This window comes from Myxine glutinosa, chromosome 9 (assembly GCF_964187855.1).
Source record: "Myxine glutinosa chromosome 9, kmMyxGlut1.1, whole genome shotgun sequence".
In the NCBI taxonomy this organism is placed as follows: Eukaryota; Metazoa; Chordata; class Myxini; order Myxiniformes; family Myxinidae; genus Myxine; species Myxine glutinosa.
Genome location: NC_136269.1, coordinates 72,725,273 through 72,749,421, shown reverse-complemented (window position 1 = coordinate 72,749,421; position 24,149 = coordinate 72,725,273). Strand labels below are relative to the sequence as shown.

Below are 24,149 nucleotides of genomic sequence, written 5' to 3'. Positions count from 1 at the left end.
GCGCTGCTTGTGAGGTGGTGAAGGGGATGGGGTTGGGGGGGGGGGGAGGGGTGGGAGGCGAGATGAATACCAGGCGCTGGTTTTGGGATGTGTTAGACATTGAAAAGCCATTGAGTTATTGGCCTCTTGATAATGGTTGTCTTTTTGCCAGGCAAGAAGGACCTTGGTCACGGAGGTGAGCAAGAGCCCATTGACCACTCTGCCAGAACTAGAGAATTCCTTGGCAGGGATGGGAGGACCTGCCGGAAGGACAACAATCTCTGCAGCACTTCACAAATCCAGGCTTTATGGGAGAGTGGCCAGATGGAAGCCGCTCCTGAGAAAAAGGCAGGTGACAGCACGTCTGGAGTTTGCAAAACGGCATGTGAAAGACTCATAGCATGAGGCAAAATATTCTGTGGTCTGATGAGATGAGAATTGAACTCTTTGGCCTGAATGCAAACTGCTATGGAAACCGAGCATAACTCATCACCCATCTAACACCATCCCTACCGTAAAGCATGGTGGTGGCAGCATCATGCTATGGGGATGCTTTTCAGTGGCAGGGACTGGAAAACTTGTAAGGGTAGAGGGAACAATTAATGGAACCAAATACAGGCAAATCCTTGAGAAGAACATGCTTCAGAGTGCAAAAGACCTCAGACTGTGGCGAAGGTTTTTTTTTTTTTTTTTTTTTTTTTTGTTGTGTAGACTGAATCGAGGCTCGTGAAAGAGCTAACATTTACTTCACAAACAAATCGACCAGACAAACAAAATACACAAAAAGAGGGAGCGGAAGACAAGATGGGGAGAAAAGGGGAAGCACACAAACACAACATCCGAGAGCAGGGAGATGTGTGGAAGGGAGAGGGCCCGGGGGGAGGAGGCATGGGAAGGGGGGGGGGGAGGGAGAAGTATAAAGCACAAGGACACCAAGGACTTCCAGGACAGAAGTTGGTATTTCAAAAAGGGGAATTGGGGTGAAATTAGCGGGGGTAGAAAAGATCAAGGTTTTGGATGGGGGAAGACAAGAGATGGTGGTGAACAGCTGTTTTAAAGACTTGGAGGGTGGAGTGGGATTGAAGAGAGTGAGGGAGTTTGTTCCAGACGCGGGAGAAAAGAGGAATGAAGGAGTGAAGGTGAGCAGAGAGTCTTGATTTTGGCAGTTTAACCAAAAGAGGGTTGCAGGCAGATTTTGTGCGACCTGTAAGAATATTTGCGGGACAGAGCCCAGAGAGAGCTGGGGGGGCAAGGCCAGAGAGGAGTCGGTAGAAGACGGAAAGACCACCAACCTGCCTGCGGTGAGTGAGTGAGAGGCCCTTGGAGTTAGCTTCATCGCGGGAGATTCCAATGATTCTGAATGCTTTGGTTTCAACAGCGCGAAGGCGAGCTAGGTGTGAGGCAGGAGCACCAGCCCAGAGGGGAGAGCAGTATTCCATTGAGCTGCGGATGAAAGCCTTGTATGTGGTGAGGAGCTCAGGTGTGCCAAGGAAGGACTTCGCACGACGGAGGATGCCCAGTCGGCGACTGGCTTTGGAGGCCAGATTTGAAATGTGGTTTTTCCAGGAAAGATCATGGCAGATAGTGAGACCCAAAAGCTTGAGTGACAGAACTTCTTGGAGAGGATTATTCAGAAAGTGGATGGGAGGGTTGTCCAGTCGGTCTTTTCGGAGAGACATCGTAAGAGTGTGAGATTTCTCAAGATTGAAAGACATGTTCCACTTGTTTGCCCAGTCTGTGATTTTGTCAAGGTCTGCAGAGAGTGAGGAGGCTGCAGACTGCCGATCTGAGGGATGAAGAATGGAGCGACAGAGAGTAGAGTCATCAGCAAAGAGATAGAGAGGATTTTCAAGAGAGTCAGAGAGATCATTGATGAAGACCAGAAAAAGCACAGGGCCCAGAACACTGCCTTGGGGAACTCCAGCCTGAACAGGAAGAGGAGATGAGAGAAACCCATTCAGGGCCACACGTTGACTACGACTAGAGAGGAAGTCCGCCAGCCATGCGTGGAGATTTCCATGGATACCAAAAGAGGAGAGTTTGGTGAGCAGAGCGGGGTGCCAGACTGTATCGAAGGCACGTGATATGTCAAGGGAGACTGCTCTAATTTCCTGTTTGGCATTGAGGACCTCCATCCATTGTTGAGAAAGCAGAAGCAGCATGTCCAGAGTGGAGTGTCTATGGTCCAACAAGTTTATGGTCCAACAAGACGTTGACCAGAAGCATACAGCCAACGCAACACTGGAATGGCTTCAGAACAAGAACGTGAAAGGCCTTGAGTGACCCAACCGAAGCCCAAACTTGAATCGCATTGAGAAGCTATGGAAAGACTTGAAGATTGCTGTTCACCAATGCTCCTAATCCAACTTGACAGACCTTGAGCAAATCTGCAAGGAAGAATGGGAGAAACTCCCAAAACCCAGAGGTGCAAAGCTGATATAGACATACCAAGGAAGACTCGAAGCTGTAATCACTGCCAAATGCTTTTCTATGAAGTATTGACTGTGGGGGTTGAATACCAATGTAAATTATATATTTCTGCATTTAACTTTTAATTATTTTGGAAAAAATTCTCAAAACAATTCCACTTTGACAGTATGGGGTATTATGTACAGATCACTGACATAAAATCTCAATTTAATCCATTTTAAATTCAGCCTATAACATAACAATATGTGAAAAAGTCAAGGGGTGTGAATACTTTTTGAAGGCGCTGTATATATATACACATATATATATATATATATATATATATATATATATATATATATATATATATATATATTGTTGCGAATATGGAATTTGGCCTCCATATCCGCTTGTAAATATTCCCCTATTTCCCCAATACTCCCCAACTATCCCCAATCCCCCATTCCCTAGTCCCATTGTCTGTAAACAACAATCAGTAGAGCCGACCTTCCCCTTTTTCCCCCATTAAATGTCGTGCCCAGGTCCACCGCATCTCACGTAGACAACTTTCGGACATCTTGCTAGTTATTCTTAGTCTATGTCAGTTAAGGACTCCTTTCCATTAATTCTGACTCTTCGTTGCACCAGAATGTGATTATATGGCACCAGTAGTGAGTTTAGGACCTTTCCCATACCTCCTTCCATCTTCTTCCCCAAACAACAACTACAACTACAACTACAACTACAACTACAACTACAACTACAACAACAATTACAACAACAACGACGCTGCACCGGGGGAGTGTGCGTCATCACACCGGCTCGGTTAGCCGCCATTGACAATGCGCGCCGGACCATGCGCTCCACGGGGTTACCACGAAGGGGCTGGCTGTCAGCTCCTCGTCAAGGGCGGAGCCGGTAACCCCCCCGCACGCACCCAATGAGAAGCAACGAGCCGATTCCATCTGGGGCGGAGCTAACGAGCCGAGGGCGTGTCACTCCCCGCCGGATCTACGCAGCCACTTGCCGGATGTGAGGTCAGATGCGCCCCCAGCCTGAGCAGACAAGTCACCATCTCCGAGCGCTGTGACCTTCCCGCATCTCTGGACCGGACCGAGTCGATTCTGCCTCGAGCCCAGGTGCACCTGGAGCCATCGATTCTGCCTTTCCTTGCCATCAAACCCCGTGTGAGTCAGCCTTTTGTCCCGTTTATCTGTCGTCTGTTGGGAATAATATAAGAGTGTGTCTAAGTGCTTGTCTTTCTATGCTGTACCTCTTGTAGTTGTAATCTAACCTTCCGCCTTAATATAACCTCCTCCGGAGGTCTTGAGAACTGAACCCTGGGTGTCGTGTCATTTGAAACCCAGCCGTGTGTCCTTTTCCTTTATTGCCTTTATTGACCTAGCGTAGCGCGATTAGTCAACGTTCGAGTATAATCGGGTAACTTGTGCAGACGTGGTCATACCAAAACCGCTCGGTAAATAACATCTAAGCCACGTCTGTAACAATTGGTGTCGAGGAGTGGAATTCGAACCCGGGACTAAATTTATTAGGCCCAAATTTGTAACAAGTAGAATCGATTCGGAGCGCGTTTCCCGCGCGAAATTATAACGGCCGAAATTTGTTTTGTTGTATAAAAACCCGAATTTTGAAAGTCGCGCTATGGCAGACCAAGACAGCTGGGGTCCGGTAGGGGAGAGTGAGGCAGGGTCGGTCCAGGACCAAATTGAGGGACATGAGGGACAGGAGGGGAGCGAAGCAGCGAGGGTAGCAGACGCACAAAATAGCGTCGTTGTGCCCGACATTGCGGGAGCGCAAAATGGCGCCTCGCTGATCACCGCGCCCGCGACCGTGGCAGCGCCCCCGGTGGATTGGAACTTGTTTTTCATACAAATGAAGGCCCTTATGGCCCAGAATAGCGAGAAATTGAGGGAGGACATGGGGTCCAATAGCGAGAAATTGAGGGAGGACATGGGGTCCAATAGCGAGAAATTGAGGGAGGACATGGGGGCCAATAGCCAACGGTTAGAACAAAGGATGGGGGCCCAGATCGGAGGGTTAGGGAGTAGAATAGAGGGATTAGACAATAATTTTAAGGGTTTAGACAAGAAATTTGGGAAATTAGACGATAGATTAGGGGAAATACAGGAGGGGTTAATGGGGGTAGAAAACAGAATGGCCGCTCAAGAGAATCAAATGGAAGGGATGCAAAAAGGGTTAGAGGGGTTAGAAAACACAATGGAAGGCAAATTGAGGGACATGAGGGACCAAGCGGAAAGGGAAGTTAAACAAATGGAGCAGCAGATAGAGGGGGTCAGAATGGGGGTAGAAACCAAACTGGATGCTCACAGGGAGGAGATTGAGCATATGAGGGTGGCATCTGGGCAGGAGATGCAAGTGATGGGAGAGGAGATCAGAAGAGGAGTGAGTGAGGAGGTCGGAGGAGTGCGCGAGGAGGTGAGGCACTGTAAGGAGCACATGGAGAAGGAGGTGAGAAAGGGGACTGTAAAGTTACAAGGGGGCATAGAGGACCTGACGCAGGAGGTGGAGCAGCTGACGGTGGGACAAACGGAGTTAGTGGAGCAGGTTCAAAGGAACACTGCGGTATTAGGAGGTTTAAAAGCGACACAAAACGACATAAAAAACGACTTGATAGCGACAAAGAGGGAATGTCAGATGGTACGTGAGGGACTGACAACGAGGTTGGACGAGGTGATAGAGGTAATGGAGACGAAGGACCGGCAGGTGAGGACGCACATGGAAACGGTCAAGGTAGCCTTGGAGGACGAGCTTGAGGAGACGTACCGGGGAATAAAAGAGGTGAAGCAGAAATTAGAAGAAGTGGAAGAAGGGGTGAGTGAAATTAAGAAGCGACGGAGAGGGGATAAGAAGGAGATAAAGGAGGAAGTAAAAGAATTGGTCCAAAGTCTGTGTTTGGATCGTGATGATGTGCTCATTAACCGGATGAGGGATTCGCAGGTGATGGAAGAGAAGTGAAGAGGAAGAGGACCTGGTGTAAGTGGTGACCAATATGGTCGTGCGTATGATGCGCCAGGGGATTTAAGAAGCTTGGGGGTCGAGATGGACCCGGGTGTTCGTGAGAGGCCACTGGTGAAGTGTGCGACAGGTCTGGTGTGCGAAAAAGGAGGTGTGCGAGGAAGTCCGACTCTGGGGTGTGTGAGGAAAAAGTGCGTGCCAAGGAGTGAGGGTGCTGGCGAGAGTGAGTCGGTCGTAGCGTGTGTGCGAGGGAGCACATGGAAGCGCGGTGTGGTAAGTGTTACAGAGGGTGTGACGGGAGAGTGTGCGCGAGAAAGGTGTGTGACGGACAGGTGCATGGGGAAAGAGTGCGCTGTCAAAAGTAAGGAAGAATGCACACCTGTGGTGAGTGTTACAGAGGGTGTAACGGGAGAGTGTGCGCGAGAAAGGTGTGTAACGGACAGGTGCATGGGGAAAGAGTGCGCTGTCAAGAGTAAGGGTGAGTGCGTTGTCAAGAGTGGTGGTGAGAGTGACGAGGAGCGTGAGTTGGGTGTGACAGGTGAGCGAGGATGTACACCTGGAATGGAAGGATGCACACCTGGAATGGTAGAGCGTGAGTGGGAATGCACGCTGGAGTTGGTGGTGAGGCACGTGGTTGGGTGTGCGAATGAGGGCACACCTGTGATTGTCACAGAGGAGGTGACCGAGGAGGGGGCGCGAAGCGGTGTATTGGTGAGGTGTGCGAGCAACGAATGTGTGCCACAGTGTTCGGTGGTCAGGTGTGTGACCAAGGCTGTGAGTGGAATGAGGGTACCTGGGTGTGTAAGGAAAGGTACGAGGAGCATGGGCACGGCTGGATGTGTGAGCAAGGAACGGGCTGCGGGGTGTAAGCGTCCAGGTGAAGCATCGACGTTAGACGGGATAGAGTTTAGAACGACTTATAGCCGAATCGGGCCCTCGGTGCGTGCTGGGCCTCGCTTTGAACGGCCGCGTCCGTGCTCCACTAGGCGGAGCGGGCAGCCCGATAGGAAGGGTCGTTATGGCGACCACGTTTTGTTGAGACGTGCCGGCAGGTCGAGATCGGGACATTGGATGGCTCCACGCCGAGGTGATGCGTGGGATCTCGGCCCGGGTAAACCCCTGTCCCTGCACCGAGTGCCGGACGCATCCAGCCGCTGGCACAGAACAACCCGCATTCATGGCTTGGCTTTACGAAGCCGGGCTTTGGACAGGGATTGGCGCACCGAGAGGTATTAGTGAGTAGACTGGGTGATGAGGTTAGTGTTTTAGACCCAAAATTAGAGAAAAGCAAAATTTGATAATTGGCAAGGGATTGGCAGTAGTGATTGGCAGAGGATGGGCAGTGATTGGCCAAATTTTTGATTTGTTGAAATCTGATGTGCAAAATTGGTAGTGAGCGATGGGCCCGGTGGGTAAGGGTGGCATCCCTGCCACCCTTCCAATGGTGGGGGCAAAGGAGCAATAGATTATGGGGTGTATGGCAGTGAAAACTAGCCCGGGTGGGTTAGGTTATATTGATAGGGCCCTAGAAGATGACAGTAGGTAACGTTAAGTTTAGTTAGTGACTGATACCTGTAGTGGGGACGCAGGTAGATTAGTATGGATGATAATGACGAGGGAGCGCAATAGTTTAAAGGGACGACTGGGAAGCGCAAGTTTCAGAGGGGAGTAGTTAGCTGAGATGATGCCGTGTGGTTGAGAATTGAACAGGTGTGATTGCACAGGTGTGCAACTGGACAGGTGTGATTGCACAGGTGTGCAACTGGACAGGTGTGTGGAGCAGTGTGTGAGTAGTGAGTGTTGTGGATCAGCGCGAATGCGCTTGGGGAGAGAAGGGTGCAGGTGGCACCAGGTGTGAGAGCACAGGTGTGCAAGTACAGGTGTGTGGAGAGAGTGGGAGTAAGTGGTACGGAGTGGTGTGCATGGTGCGAAGGTGTGAATGGGGGAAGAGTGGACCCCCCATCACGGATACCCGGGGCGGGTAGTGTAAGTGTTAGGTAGAGGGTACAGGTAAATTGTGGTTGGATATTGGCATCTGTGGTGCGGTTGCAGAATGGTGTTGTGGATGGGTGCATTAGTGTTGTGGAAATGGCTGGGCGTGTAGCCTGTTAGTGTGTGTAGTTGGTTGGGCACTCCACCACTGTGAGGATGTCGGCCAGGTGAGGCCGCAGGTGGGCTCTGGGAGCCGGTAGAGTTGTGGATGGGGCCCGAGGATCCGGAGGACGGACCCGGGTAGCCCAGTGCCAGAGAGGGCACCGAGTGGGGAGAGAGCCAGAGGGCCTTCCCCAGGTAGTTAGGTTAGGGTGAGGAGCAGGTAAGCTCGGAGGCAACTGCAGTGGTGGAGGTGTGCAGGTGGGTAGACCCACTGGGAGAGGTACACGCCACAGCCCAGAAATTGTGCGAGGGCACCGGGAGATGAATCGGGGGAGTGAGACCCCAAATTGAAAAGCACCACAGGTTGGCCAATGGGAATTGGTTTTTAGAACCCATAGTGTAAGAGGGCCAATGGTTTGGCCGGAGAAAGACCCCGGGTAGTGTAAAGTTGTTAAAGTCATTTAGGAAATAGTTAGGATTGATGAACCTGTCGCACCATACGCAGCCACTTACCTGTGGTGATGATGATGACTCCACACCTGTGTTTTCTTTGTTTTGTTGCAGGAAATGAAATTGCTGTGTGGATTGTGAGACGCATCACGACGTGGATGAGACATTGGAGTGATTCCATCTCTCCCTCCCTAGGAGGGACTGATGATGAATTGGTGATGGCAAATTATGATGTTGAGTTGGAGATGGCAAATTTTGATGAAAGTTGAAAATGGCAAATTTGATTGGTTAGGAGGGAGAGAAGACGAATTTGGTTTATGGGAGGAACGGGGAAGACAGTAGGGATGTTTGTTGATTTGTAAAGTAGATGTTTATGGGTAGTGTTGTGTTGTGTGGATACAGTAAGGGGTAAGGGAGGGGCCATGTAGGTTACCTGGTGGGGGGGGGGGGCGTACGATAGAAACGTACCTGTCTCACCTGGTTCCCATGTGCCCCCAGTGTGCATCATCTTGTATTGCGTGCACTTTTGCGCCCTTACCACCTTACTCACTTGTCTGCTTCTTTTGTCTCCCACCTCCGAGGATCTGGCTTTGGGGTAGAGAGAGAGGAGAGAGAGGTGCTGGCTACGCAGTTGTGGGCCTGCACTTTCGCTGCTTGCTGCTTGGATCGATACACCATATGGACCGCAATGTTTGTGGCCACCCACAATGGACCGCAGCTCTTTTGCGGCCAAGCACCACCCGTGGAAGGACCTATGGGTCAACGTGGCACCTATGCCAAACAGGTGAACCACTAACAGTTGACACCACTGAAGGCCACAATATAGAAATGGACGCGGTTGGCGCCTTTCTTTATTTTTTTGAAAGAGGCAAGAAGGCCAAGTGCACCACACGAAGGCAAGACCAGCGGCAGAACATCGGCCGGCTGCGACACCACCGGTGATTTATAGACACTTTATTGGTGCACCGGATGGTGCTCACTGTGTGATGGGGTGGTGCTTGATGCTTGGAAGGGGTGCTCTACACATTATTAAAGGCCGTAGGCCACAGAGCACTCGTGGGTTGGTGTATCGATGCTAGCATGCGTGCTCTCTCTATGCATAACATCTGCATGTGTTCCTCCAAAAACAGGTCCTGGATCGTAGTGTAAATATCAGCGTAGTCTTGTGTAAATAATGCTCCCTACCGGCTGTATGTTTAGTTTGAGGATTCTTTCCGGATTCGGTTATCCTGTGGGTGTGTTTCTGTGAGGAGAAGGGTGCAACGTCGCAGGGGGACATATTTACTCATTTGTGAATATCTGTAAAACTGTCGCACTCAGGGTAGAGTTAATAGTAGAGGGAACTACATTGCGTGCCACACTAAAGTAGGTAAAAATTTATCGGGTCGGGACGCCCCGAGGGTAGAGAAGGGTGCAATGTTGCGAATATGGAATTTGGCCTCCATATCCGCTTGTAAATATTCCCCTATTTCCCCAATACTCCCCAACTATCCCCAATCCCCCATTCCCTAGTCCCATTGTCTGTAAACAACAATCAGTAGAGCCGACCTTCCCCTTTTTCCCCCATTAAATGTCGTGCCCAGGTCCACCGCATCTCACGTAGACAACTTTCGGACATCTTGCTAGTTATTCTTAGTCTATGTCAGTTAAGGACTCCTTTCCATTAATTCTGACTCTTCGTTGCACCAGAATGTGATTATATGGCACCAGTAGTGAGTTTAGGACCTTTCCCATACCTCCTTCCATCTTCTTCCCCAAACAACAACTACAACTACAACTACAACTACAACTACAACTACAACTACAACAACAATTACAACAACAACGACGCTGCACCGGGGGAGTGTGCGTCATCACACCGGCTCGGTTAGCCGCCATTGACAATGCGCGCCGGACCATGCGCTCCACGGGGTTACCACGAAGGGGCTGGCTGTCAGCTCCTCGTCAAGGGCGGAGCCGGTAACCCCCCCGCACGCACCCAATGAGAAGCAACGAGCCGATTCCATCTGGGGCGGAGCTAACGAGCCGAGGGCGTGTCACTCCCCGCCGGATCTACGCAGCCACTTGCCGGATGTGAGGTCAGATGCGCCCCCAGCCTGAGCAGACAAGTCACCATCTCCGAGCGCTGTGACCTTCCCGCATCTCTGGACCGGACCGAGTCGATTCTGCCTCGAGCCCAGGTGCACCTGGAGCCATCGATTCTGCCTTTCCTTGCCATCAAACCCCGTGTGAGTCAGCCTTTTGTCCCGTTTATCTGTCGTCTGTTGGGAATAATATAAGAGTGTGTCTAAGTGCTTGTCTTTCTATGCTGTACCTCTTGTAGTTGTAATCTAACCTTCCGCCTTAATATAACTTCCTCCGGAGGTCTTGAGAACTGAACCCTGGGTGTCGTGTCATTTGAAACCCAGCCGTGTGTCCTTTTCCTTTATTGCCTTTATTGACCTAGCGTAGCGCGATTAGTCAACGTTCGAGTATAATCGGGTAACTTGTGCAGACGTGGTCATACCAAAACCGCTCGGTAAATAACATCTAAGCCACGTCTGTAACAATATATATATATATATATATATACAGTCACGTGAAAAAGTAAGTACACCCCATGAAAAGTTTTGACTTGTTCAACATATTTAAACATGCAGCTATTTGATCTTCATTTCAACAATATTGATAGATAAAGGTAATATAATATAACAAATATCATGAAACATTTACGTTTTGTAGTCCATTGTATAATTTAAATAAACATGAATGCAAATTTCACATGTGGAAAAAGTAAGTAAAGTAAGAAAAAGTAAGTAAGAAAAAGGAAAACGTAAATACCGAGACCAGGACGTCCCCGCAGAACCACAAGGAGGGATGATCGCCAGCTGCACCGGTTAGTCCGCAATGGCGGTACAAAGTCAGCTAATCGGCTTAGGGCTGAGTGGCAGCAACTGACAAATGTGCCTGTATCCAGAAGGCTAGTCAACCAACGACTGGTTCAAGCAGGCTATCGTGCCAGGCGTCCCCTGAGAAAGCCAGGCCTGACCAGACAACACCGCCAGCGCCGATTGCAGTGGGCCAGAGAGCACCGTCAATAGCAGCCAGGACACTGGAATCACGTGATCTTCAGTGACCAGTCCAGATTTCTGGTCTATCGTCAAGACGGTCACGTCCGAGTGTGCAGACAAGTGCATGAAGCCTACAACAAAGATTGTATAGTGCCAAGAGTCCAGGCTGGAGGTGGTGGGGTGACCGTTTGGGCTGCTTTTCATGCAGGGGGCAAAACTGACCTGGTTGTTCTGAATGGAAACCTGAACCAGTTCAAGCACAGGGCCATTCTGGAAGAAACATTGCTTCCGTTTGCTCGTGCAGCCTTTCGACGAAACTTTGTCTTCCAAGATGACAATGCACGGCCTCATCATGCTCGCATGATCCAACACTTTCTTGCTGACCGTGGTGTAGAGCATATGGAGTGGCCTGCCATGTCCCTGGATATGAATCCGATAGAGAACTTGTGGGCAGAATTAACGCGTCAAATCGACCACTTGGACCAGCAGCCGACCGCTGTGCGTGAATTGCAGCAGGCTATTGTCACTGCATGGCAAGCGATTCCTGTCCAAACCTTGGCAAATCTCGTGAACAGCATGCCTCAACGTGTACGTGCTCTCCTGAATGCTCGTGGGGGTTACACGAAGTACTAAACTGTAATTTTACTGTCCGTAATCCCAGTCGTAATTTAACTTTTGTTTTTGTTAAAAATAAATTTGGCTATTGTGCAAAATAAAGACATACTTCTGCAAAACGTACAGAAGTTTAACACAGTACTGTCCATGAATTGAGTTCGATATCAGTTTACATCACTTTCAAGGATCAATTTATTTGTTTCGAAATTTCAAATGTGGATTTTGTTTCTTTTAAAGGTCACATTAACAAAATCTAGAATAATTTCAACATAATTCCAATGAACTTTTGGTTCTAAGACATCTTGAAAAGTAAGTTCACCCCCACAAAAAAAATATTCCATATTAAATGCCAAGTCTGTATATATATATATATTTTTTTTTTGCTTCATTCAATTAACTGCAATACAGAAATACAAGTTTGTGTGGCAAGGGTTGCCAGAAGGCGTGAATGGTGTTGGTGTCCTGTTTTCTGAGGAGTTTGTAGACAGTGTGGTGAGTGTGACGAGAGTGAGTGATAGGTTGATGATGGTGAAAACGATGATTGGAAAGCTCTTGGTGAACGTCATCTCGGGATATGCTCCGCAGGTTGGTCGGAGCGATGAAGAGAAGGACAAGTTCTGGTGTGCGATAGCGAAGCTGATGGAAAACGTGAAAGATGAGGAAGTTGTTGTGGTAGGAGGAGACCTCAATGGACATGTGGGAAGGAGTATGGATGGTTTTGAGGGAGTTCATGGGGGTTACGGATATGGTGTGAGGAATGGAGAAGGTGAAAGGATTTTGGAGTTTGCTGATGGAGCTGATTTGTTGATTTGTAATACTCAGTTCCAGAAAGAGGATAATAAGCTTGTTACATACACGTCAGGTGGGTCGATGACAACCGTTGACTACCTGCTGGTGCGTAGGCGAGATAGGGAGCACCTCCGGGACACAAAGGTGATCCCGGGGGAGGAGCCTGTTTCACAGCGCCACTTGGTTGTCTGCGACATAAGGGTGAAAGGTGCGAGGAGAGCTCGGCAGGTGAAGTACCAACTGAGAATGAAGGTGTGTAGGTTGAAAGAGGTGACAGTGAGTGAGGCATTAAAAGAGAGGCTGAGTATGGTAAAGGGTGATGTGGTTGAGCTTGAAAGTTGTTGGATGTCAATGAAAGATAGTCTGTTGGGAGCCGTTGGTGAGGTATGTGGATGGACAAAAGGACCCCCGAGGCACTCGGAAACATGGTGGTGGGATGATGAATTTGGAAAGAAGATTGACGAGAAGAGGAAGAAGTTCACGGAGTGGCAGAAGGCAAAGGGTATGGGGACAGAAAAGGCAGAGCATGAAAGTTATAAGGCAGCCAAGAAGGCTGCAAAGAAAGAGGTAGCAAAGGCGCAGGAGGCATGTAGGAAAATGTTCGGAGAACGCTTGGATTTGAAAGAGGGTCAGAGAGCGGTATTCAGGATTGCAAAGCAGATAGCGAAAGAGAGGTGTGATGTGATGGGGGTGAGTTGCTTGAAGGATGAAGTGGGTCAAATCGTTGTGGACCCAGATATAATTAAAGGAAGATGGAAGAGATGTATGGAAATACTGTTGAATGCAGAGAATGAATGGGATGGCAACATCGAGAGTAACCCAGTTTTAGGACCGGCAGAGAAGATAACCGAGAAGGAAGTTGAGGAAGCGATAAAAGCAATGAAGAGTGGAAAAGCGGGCGGGCCGACGGGAGTTGTGGGAGATATGTTGAAGGCAGCAGGAAGTTGGGGTGTGAAGAGAATGACAGATCTGCAATCTGGTGGTGAAAGAAGGCCGCATTCCAGTGGATTTGGAACTGAGAACCCTCGTCCCTCTATACAAGGGGAAAGGTGACCCTCTGGACTGTGGCTCCTATCGAGTGATAAAGTTATCGGAGCATGGAATGAAGGTATTGGAAAGGGAGTTGGAGAGGAGGATAAGGAAGAAAGTGAAGATTGACAAAATGCAGTTTGGATTTATGCCAGGAAGAGGAACGACAGACGTGCTTTTTATTGTGAGGCAGTTGCAGGAGAAGTACATGGAGAAGAGGAAGAAGTTGTTTCTTGGGTTTGTTGATCTGGAGAAAGCATTCGATAGGGTTCCACATGAAGTAGTGACATGGGCATTGAGGAAGTTAGGAGTGGAGGAATGGTTGATCACAGTAGTGATGGCAATGGACAAAAGAGCGCGCACAGCTGTAAGGCCGAAGGACGGGAACAGTGGTGAGTTTGAGGTGAAGGTGGGAGTGCATCAGGGGTCGGTACTAAGTCCACTACTATTTGTAGCTGTGATGGAGGTGCTGGCTCGGAACGTAAAGGAGGGATTACCGTGGGAGTTGTTGTATGCAGATGATCTGGTCTTGATTGCAGAAAGTATGGATGGACTGAAGGAGAAGATGAACAAGTGGAAGGAATGTAAGGAGACAAAAGGTCTGAAGGTGAATATCGGAAAAACGAAGGTGATGGCAAGTGGTAAAGCATGTGGTGAGGTGGAAAGAACTGGGAAGTGGCCGTGTGCTGTGTGCAGGAAGGGTGTCGGACGGAGTGAATTCCATTCAATGTACAATGTGCGCTGAGTGGGTTCATCACAAATGTAGTGGTTTGAGAGGGTCATTAACCAGTATGGCAGCTACATTCAAGTGTAAGGTGTGCACAGAGGGAGCTGCAGATGGAGGAAATGTTGATTTGGATCTTGGAGACGTCGTGAAGCTGGAAGGTGTGAAAACATTTTGTTACCTAGGAGACATGCTGAATGGAGAAGGTGGATCAGACTCGGCAACGGTTGCTGGAGTGAGATGTGCATGGAAGAAGTTTCGGGAATTGAGTGGCGTGCTGACGAGGAGGGGAGTGTCGTTGAAGCTGAAGGGAAAGGTGTATGCTGCATGTGTGAGAAGTGTTATGATTTATGGGAGCGAGACATGGGTAATGAACGAAGAGCAGCAACGACGGTTGGAAAGGGTGGAAATGCGAATGGTCCGGTGGATGTGTGGAGTATCGTTGAGATTGAGGAAGACAAATGATGAATTGCGAAAGATGATGGGAATAGAGCCTGTGATGGATGCTGTGAAGAGGAACAGGTTGAGATGGTTTGGTCATGTGTTGAGGAAGGATGAAAGTGACTGGTTGAGAAGAGTGATGGAAATGAATGTAGAAGGAAGAAGAGGACAGAGAAGACCGAGAAAGACTTGGCTAAAGATGGTCGGAGAAGAAATGCGGGCAAGGGGGTTAACAAGGAGAGATGCAGAAAAAAGGGCAAAATGGAGAAGATTGTCATGGGGATCGCAAGGCTAACCCCCGCTCTTGCAGGGAAAATGGCCTTAAAATGCCTGTTGTGTTGTATTCAATTAACTGCAATCTATATATTTCATTCTAAGGATATAAAGATAATGTTGTATGCACACAACTTTGCACACTTAGTGGCTTGTTGTGTTAAAGGGGTTTACTGGAGAAATACCCCAGTAAAGCTCTGCAATGTTAAATGCTCCATCTTGTTTGTACTGCAATCATAAAAATATACACAAATGTATTAAAATCAATCAGAAAGTTTGCAAAGAATCATAAATTAAAGTTTTCTAAAAACTATTTTCATTGATGTCCCAAGTTTCATGAATGTTTTGCGATGTTTAACATTTTAAAGCTTTTTATTTTATTCCCCCCGGTTCCAATGATCGATCTCTCACCTTGGCAGTGGTATGCGCACCTCTGCGATGACCAGTGTACAGTGTGACGAGGTAGCGGTAATTCCAAGCAGGGTCATTATCCGCCAGGATGGTCACTTTGGCCTGCATACCAGCCAGCATACAATGACACATTCTAAAATTGGAGGTTCCATTGTCACAATGCAGAAAATCCATGAAAATAACAATACTATAATATCAATTTGTATTATTATATTATCAATATTTTAGCAACAGTATGACGACCTATATAAAGCTTACAAAATGTAACATCATCAAAATGTAACAGTATTAAATATACAAACAAATGTGGGGCATAAATTGGCCTGCAACATCCAAGAGCATGTCTCTTGGCATTATGTACAACTACCGCTCGATACAAGACAGACGAGCCATCTTGGCAGATCTCCACTTCCTCAACTCACACGTACATGAGTTCTAAACCCATGTACCTTCAACTATTGGTCAACATTTATGGTGTGTACGCATTGCCCAATGGGACAGTCTAGTCATGGTTGAAATAAAAACAAATAATGTCTCGTATATATCCAAGATGTAACAAATGGTACATAAGCTGCATGTTATCGGTTCACATACACTTACCATCTTCTTTTTATATGACAAATTGGGTAAAATTTGGACAGTGTAGTCGACAAGGTTTTAGACAAGCCAAGTTTCACAAATTGACTTCACAACACTGCGTTAGAATCCATCCGTTTCTCTATTTTTGCCAATAAAGCCTGTACTGTAGCGGCTACCGCTGGGTTTTCACAATCGCCTTGCACCTATCAAGGACGCGGAGCGATCACCATGCCGGGCTCGTCCAGGACGCCCGGGCAGGCCCGCGCTGAACTTGCCAGGCCTCGGTCGGGACGCCCGGGCAGGCTCGCCCTCAACTTGCCAGGCCGCAGCCAGGACGCTGGGCCACGCCCCCTCTCGCTTTTCCTGGGCAAACGCTCCGGGATAATATGTATATATATTGCTGCCCGATAAACGGGCTTTTCAGAGTGCCTGAGTGTTTGGTTTGATTAAAGCAACTCGGATGAATTCCAGCTTTTTGTCGCGTCCATTCTTCCGATCGACGTGGGAGCCCCAGCTCCTTCATTGGTGACCTACCGACATGGACACGGCAGTCGCCCTTAAACTGCCTTCCTTCTGGGAGGCTCACGCGGCGGTTTGGTTCGCACAGGCGGATTCCCTGTTCGCCCTGCGTGGCATCACGGCCGACGACACCCGCTTCCACCATGTGGTAGCAGCGCTCGGTTCGGCCACCGCGGCCCGCGCCCTGAGGCTCCTCGAGAGCCCGCCAGCCGCTGACAAATACGGCGCGATTAAGAAGCTTCTCCTCGACGCTTTCGCCCTCCCATCGGCGGAACGCGCACGGCGCCTGCTCGACCTGCCCGAGCTCGGCGACACGCGCCCTTCCGAGCGAATGGACTACATGCTTTCACTGCTCGGCGAGCACTCTCTGCATTCCTGTTCCGGGAGCTGTTCCTCCGTCAGCTGCCTAACCCGGTACGCCTCGCCCTGGCAAGCACGACGATCACAGATCCCCGGGCCCTTGCCAGAGAAGCCGACAAGATCTCCGCCGCAGGACAGAGCATCGCAGCGGCGACATGGGACCCACCGCCGTCCGACGCAACACCCATGGCGCCCGAGCACCCGGCACGGTCGACGACCGAACTGCCGACGCAATTGGCGGCCGCTACACCGAGCCGACCACCTCCAGCACGACGACCGGGGCCTCCACCTGACCAAGCATGGTGTTACTATCATGCCAGGTTCGGACAGAAGGCCCGGACATGCCGACCCCCGTGCACCTTCGGCAGGCCGGGAAACGGCCGGGCCGGCGTTCATTACCAGCCATGAGCGCCGGCCACACGGGCAACTTACTGTTCATCACGGATAAAGCGTCCGGACGGCGCTTCCTGTGCGACACCGGCGCCCAACTGAGCGTCATACCCGCCTCTGACCAGGACAGGCAATCCGCGGTTTGCGGCCCCTCCTTGGTTGCGGCCAACGGATCGACCATCCGCACCTTCGGCCCGCGCAACGTCACCCTCTGCTTCGGCGGCCAACGCTTTGCTTGGACGTTTGTAACCGCAAACGTGCCCATGGCTCTGCAAGGCGCCGACTTCCTCTGCGCACACGGACTGCTGGTGGACGTCCAACGGCGTCGTTTAATCAACGCCGAAACCTTCAGCTCCCTGGTATGCACATTGAGCAGCTCCGCGCCGACCGAGCTGGCATGCGCCGTCCCGGCGGCGAACGAGTTTGCTCGCCTGCTCACGGAGTTCCCGACCCTCACGCGGCCGACGTTTTCGGCCGTCGCAGTACGGCATGGGATCGAGCACCACATACCAACCACGGGCCCGCCGGTCTACGCCAGGGCCCGCCGCCTCGACCCAGCCAAGCTCGCCGTGGCGAAGGCCGAATTCGACGCGTTGGAGCACCTCGGCATCGTGCGGCGCTCCGATAGCGCGTGGGCCTCGCCACTGCACATCGTGCCAAAGCCAGGGGGTGGATGGCGCCCGTGTGGCGACTACCGCCGTCTCAATGACGCTACCACCCCCGACAGGTAACCGATCCCGCATATCCAAGACTTCTCCGCCCGTCTGGCGGGACGGGTCATTTTTTCGAAAATTGATCTCATACGGGGATATCACCAAGTACCTGTCAGGGCGGCCGACGTCCCTAAAACGGCAGTCATCACGCCGTTCGGCTTATTCGAATTCTTGCGGATGCCGTTTGGTCTCAAGAACGCGGCTCAGGCGTTCCAGCGCTTGATGGACGGCATGCTGCGTGACCTGCCGTTCCTTTTCGTTTACCTGGACGACATCCTCGTCGCCAGCACGTTCCGGGCCGAGCACCTCCTCCACCTCCGAACACTGTTCGGGCGCCTCAGTGAGCACGGCCTCATCGTCAACCCGGCCAAATGCCACTTCGGCACGACGGCCGTTGATTTTTTGGGCCACCACATCACCAAGAACGGGGCCGTGCCGCTGCCAACCAAGGTCGAGGCCATCACCACGTTCCCGCGTCCCCGCACCATAAAGGCCCTGCAGGAATTCCTGGGAATGGTGAATTTTTATCACCGCTTCGTGCCCCGCGCTGCTCAACTCATGCGGCCCCTCTACGAAGCCCTCCGGGGCAAGCCGGCCAAGCACGACATCGCCTGGTCCGCAGCAATGGATGCGGCCTTCCAAAGCTCAAAGCGGGGCCCTCGCCGACGCAACACTGCTCGCTCACCCGGTGCTCAACGCTCCCATCGCCCTCACCATGGATGCCTCCGACTACGCGGTGGGCGCCGTACATGAGCAATGGGTGAACGGGGTTTGGCAGCCACTCGCTTTTTTCAGCCGGCAGCTCCGGCCGAACGAGCTCAAATACAGCACGTTTGACCGGGAGCTCCTCGGTCTACACCTGGCCGTCCGCCATTTCCGCCACCTCCTGGAGGGCCGACCTTTCACGACGTTCATCGACCACAAGCCGTTGGTTTACGCCATGGCCAAGGTCACGGAGCCGTGGTCGGCCCGCCAACAGCGCCACCTCTCCGCCGTGTCGGAGTTTACCACGGACATCCACGTCGCCGGCAAAAACAACGCCGTGGCCGACTGTCTTTCCCGGGCCAGCGCGAACGCGGTCCACCTGGGCGTGGACTTTGCGCTTATGACGGCGGACCAAACCACCGACACCACGGTGCAAGCCCTCCGGGCGGCGGACACGGGCCTCCGCCTGGCCAACATCCCCTTCGCGGACACTGTCCTGCTCTGCGACGTCTCCCAAGGCCAGCCTCGCCCCATCATGCCCGTCACCTGGCAACGCCGCATCTTCGCCTCCCTCCACGGCCTTTCCCACCCGGGCCGGAAAGCTTCCCAGAAGCTGGTGTCGGCGCGATTCGTCTGGCACGGCCTTCGTCGGGACGTCCGCGATTGGACCAGCACCTGCACGGCCTGCCAACGGGCCAAGGTCCACCGACACACCCAGGCCCCGCTGGCACCTTTCACCATGCCCGAACGACGTTTCGACCACGTCAACGTGGATCTGGTGGGCCCCCTCCCGCCGTCACGGGGGTTCACACACCTGCTCACCATGGTGGACAGGACCACCAGGTGGCCGGAGGCCGTTCCCCTCGTCTCCACCACCACCGCCGACGTGGCGCAGGCTTTCATCGCCACCTGGGTCGCCCGCTTCGGCGCACCGGCGGACATCTCGTCAGACCGCGGACCACAGTTCACCTCCGAGCTGTGGGGCGCGGTCGCCCGCAACCTGGGGCTCAAGCTCCACCGTACTACGGCCTACCACCCCCAAGCAAACGGGTTGTGCGAGCGATTCCACCGCTCCATGAAGGCCGTGCTCATGGCCGGCCTTCAAGACGGCGGTTGGGCCGACCGGCTGCCGTGGGTCCTTTTGGGCCTCCGCACGGCCCCCAAGGAGGACCTCCAGGCATCCACCGCCGAGCTTGTGTATGGCCAGGCGCTACGCGTCCCGGGCGAATTCGTGCCCGACGCTACCAGTCCCTGGTCCGCAGCTCACCAGCGCTCGGACCTCCAGGAGGCCGCCCGACGGTTTGCCCCCGTGCCAACATCCCACCACGGTGACCCCCAGTCCTACGTCCCCCCAGCACTTCGCACAGCGGAGTATGTTTTTGTGCGTCACGACGCACATCAGGGGCCACTCCGGCCGCCGTACGACGGGCCCTTCCGCGTGCTGCGACGGGACGACAAGTCGTTCGTCATCGACATCGGCGGCAGGTCGGACCGGATTGCGGTGGACCGCCTCAAGCCGGCGCACGTGGACGTCGACCACCCACCACGGGTGGTCCTTCCGCCACGGCGAGGCCGCCCCCCGTCCACGGTGCCCCCCACTCGACCGCCCACCACCACACCGGACCCCCTCCCACGACCCGCCAGGGGTCGCTTCGGCCGGGTCATCAGGACCCCCCTCAAATTGACCCTGCCGGTGCAAGTCGATTCTGGGGGGACGTGTGTAGCGGCTACCGCTGGGTTTTCACAATCGCCTTGCACCTATCAAGGACGCGGAGCGATCACCATGCCGGGCTCGTCCAGGACGCCCGGGCAGGCCCGCGCTCAACTTGCCAGGCCTCGGTCGGGACGCCCGGGCAGGCTCGCCCTCAACTTGCCAGGCCGCAGCCAGGACGCTGGGCCACGCCCCCTCTCGCTTTTCCTGGGCAAACGCTCCGGGATAATATGTATATATATTGCTGCCCGATAAACGGGCTTTTCAGAGTGCCTGAGTGTTTGGTTTGATTAAAGCAACTCGGATGAATTCCAGCTTTTTGTCGCGTCCATTCTTCCGATCGACGTGGGAGCCCCAGCTCCTTCAGTACTTTCTTTGTTTTACGTTGCACAGTCAGTCAACTATTATTGGTTTACTATCCCATGTTTAACATCAGTTGTGGTTGACTCAAAGTGGCAAAGTGGACAAACTTGCTGCTTCTACGAGCTCCTGCTGCAGATGTCATACGAGATTATATCCTTTGGATTGGCATTTGAAGGATTAATCAGCATACAAAAAGGCAAAATGGAATGAACATGCATTGCTCACAATCTACGGTAAGAACCTTTTGATTTCTGAAGTGACTTAAACTTCCTTCAATTGCCCACTTCAACTTTGCAACTATTTGGTTAATATTGGAGGGATTCACTCCCTTTGAAATTTTAGAAAAACTTTATAATTTCTGCAAATAAATAAATAAAATTCAGATTTTAAAAGCAATTCTGACAAACAATTATATTTATCCATACAAGATATAAATGGGCACCGTATCCCCCAAGCAGTGCCAAATTTACAAACCTTGGCCATGTCTTGCCTGTCAGCCCTGCGTGCCCAGGCCAGGACAATAAGGTACAGCAGCAAGACAGCGCCAACTGCACTCACGACAACGGGATTCTGGTGGACTGTGGCAAAGAGCTCCACAGTTCGGCTAACATCCACTGTGTTGGGAAGCACGAGGAAGCCTGCACCGAATGAGGTCAAGTGATGGCACAGGCACTGCGTGACCAAAGGTGTGGTGTGCGGGCCCACCTACCGGCAAAAAATAGTAGTGAGCATTATTTGGAGCTGTTGTCCAGTTTGGAACAATGAATACTGCAAACAGTTCACATGTTACCAATGCTTGTACTCAACAAGTTTTATACTCCAGAACAGCTTTGGCAGTGTTTGATAAAAGGAAGACATTAGTCTTAAATATTGAGCAATTGCTGATTGGACTTGTTTGGTAAGAAAGGGTTGATCTTACTTTGTCATTTAATCAGCACAATTCAAGGAACATGGAAAGATTGAGGACACCAGCTTTTGCTTTGCATGCTCAAATCATTCTGAGAACAATTAAGAGAGGACAAAAAAGCCCAAAGCAGTTTGACTACGGTACATTATTTTCATGCCAAACAATGGTGATGGGATTGCAAAAAGCAATTTATCACCCACTGCAGGATTGATAAAAACGTCATAAACAATCAGAATAATGTTGTGAAGATAGTCAACATTCAATGTGAGCATGATGCCTTGATATCAATCACTGTTAAATATAGCCTGGTGTTGGCTTAACAGTTAAGGTGGCTGGCATTTATATCTGAGAGTCTGTTGAGATAGGTCTCTACCAACTTTTCACACCTTGATTGGGAAATATTTGCCCATTCTTCTGTACAAAACTGTTCAGGCTCAGTGAAGTTGTGTGGGGAGTGTTAATGGACAGCAATCTTCAAGTCATGCCACAGATTTTTCATTGGATTTAGGTCGGTGCTCTGACTGATCCGCTCAAGGAAATTTATCTTTTTGTTCCCGAGCCACTCCAGTGTTGCTTTGGCTTTGTGCTTCGGGTCGTTGTCATGCTGAAAGGTGAATTTCCATCCAAATTTCAGCTTTCTTACAGAGGGCAGCAGGTTTTCCTCTAGGATTTTTCTGTATTTTGCTCCATCCATTTTCCATTCTATCCTGACAAGTGCCACAGTCCCTGCTGATGAGAAACATCCCCATAACATGATGCTGCCACCAGCATGCTTCACAGTAGGAATGGTGTTCTTTTGGTGATGTGCCATGTTGGGTTTGTGCCAAATGTAACGTTTTGCATTGAGGCCAAAAAGTTCCATCTTGGTTTTGTCAGACCACAAAATTTTTTGCCACATGGCTTCAGAATCTCCGGAGTGTTTTCTTTGCATATCTCAAAGGGGACTCAAGGTGGGCTTTTTTGAGTAATGGCTTCCGTCTTACCACCCTCCCATACAGGCCAGACTTGTGGAGTGCTTGGGATAGTGTTGTGACATGCAAACAGTAACCAGTCTTTGCCATAAAGGCCCGTAGCTCTTTCAAAGTTGCCATTGGCCTCTTGGTGGCCTCTCTCATCAGCCTCCTCCTTGCTTGTTCATCCAGTTTGGAGGGTCGGCCTGATCTATGCAGAGTCTTGGTGGTACCATACGCCTTCCACTTCTTAATGATTGTTTTGACTGTGCTCCTAGGGATATTCAACGACTTTGAAATATTTTTATACCCATCCTCCGATCTGTGCTTTTCCACAACCTGATCCCAGAGGTATTTTGAAAGCTCCTTGGTGTTCATGGTTGAGTCTTTGCTGTGAAATGCACCACCCAGCAGTGGAAACCTACAGGAACAGCTGATTTTATTTTGAAATAATCGGAATCACTACAATTTAACACAGGTGAAGGCCAATTAACTTGGTGCATGATTTTGAAGGTGATTGGTTACACCTGAGCAAATTTACAATTGCTATTATAAGAGGGGTGGACACTTATCCAACCAAGATATTCTAGTTTTGTATTTTAAATGAATTTTCTGAAATTTGTAGAATTTGTTTTTCACTTGGAAGTTGTGGGTTACGATGTGTAAATAAAGGTGGAAAAAGTCTAATTTAATGCAATTTAATTCCAGGCTATAAGACAACAAAAGGTGAAATTTTTGAAAGGGAGTGTAGACTTTCTATGGGCACAATATATACAGTATATATAAATGTGTGTGTGTGTGTGTATATATATATATATATATATATATATATATATATATATATATATATATATATATATACATACATACATACATACATACATACATACATACATACACACCTCAAACCTTTTGTTCAGTATACTGAACATTTCCAATGTAGAATCGTTCTCTATGGCATTTGAGTGTCCTTTGATGCAGACTTTCAGAATACCGAACAAATTAACAGGACAGAAGAGGTTATATTAGAGGGGTTAGTGCATCTTGCTCAATTTCATAAAAGGTTGTCTACAACAAAAAGCAAGCCCTATATAAACAATATGCTTCTCTAAACTCATACTCCTCTTACCTTGCAACCAGCGCCAGACCACGTCTGCTCTTCATCCAACCAAAAGAGGCACCGTGCTGAAAATGTCGCCAAAAATAATGATCCATTCCTCTCCTTGGAAGTTTCAGGTGTCGTCCATGTTTCTGATACCTCAGCTTCCTCTGCAGCGACTTTTATGGCAAGGTAATAAGTACCAAGCCCTGGAAGCTCTTCTGCATTTATAACCCAGGTGTGCCCTAGCGATGGAACGTGTTGGAAAATATATTGTATTATGCAATTCACAAACTTGATTGCAATTGCGATAGTAGTCATCAAAATCACTTGCCTGTGTAATGTCCTAGGCTGGCAGTGAGGTTGTACTCTGTCTCCGTAGGCCATTCATCCACACGTAAGAAAAGGAACATAGCTGGTAGGACAGCTCGACTTCGAGCCTCCACCACCACCACAAGCGCGGTGTCATCCCGAGTCATATTGACGGCTATCACTGTGAGGTTTCCATCTGCAGAAATTTCTGTCCATGTTATGGCAGAGGCAGATTTTCCTGTTTGAGGCAGCATAATCTGTGGGAGATAGGAGTCTCGTG

The 24,149-nt window shown here is 50.3% G+C and overlaps 1 protein-coding gene across 1 annotated transcript in view; it reads right to left on the bottom strand.

The window, feature by feature from the left end:
• PKD1L3 (polycystin 1 like 3, transient receptor potential channel interacting) overlaps nt 1-24,149 on the bottom strand; it is a 171,089-nt gene that overhangs the window by 78,508 nt on the left and 68,432 nt on the right. The window contains exons 19-22 of the mRNA XM_078785103.1: nt 23,892-24,126; nt 23,588-23,802; nt 21,076-21,306; nt 15,262-15,363 (exon numbers count right to left, since the gene is read on the bottom strand). Coding sequence (XP_078641229.1) covers nt 15,262-15,363; nt 21,076-21,306; nt 23,588-23,802; nt 23,892-24,126 — 783 coding nt within the window. The remainder of the gene's footprint in view (nt 1-15,261; nt 15,364-21,075; nt 21,307-23,587; nt 23,803-23,891; nt 24,127-24,149) is intronic.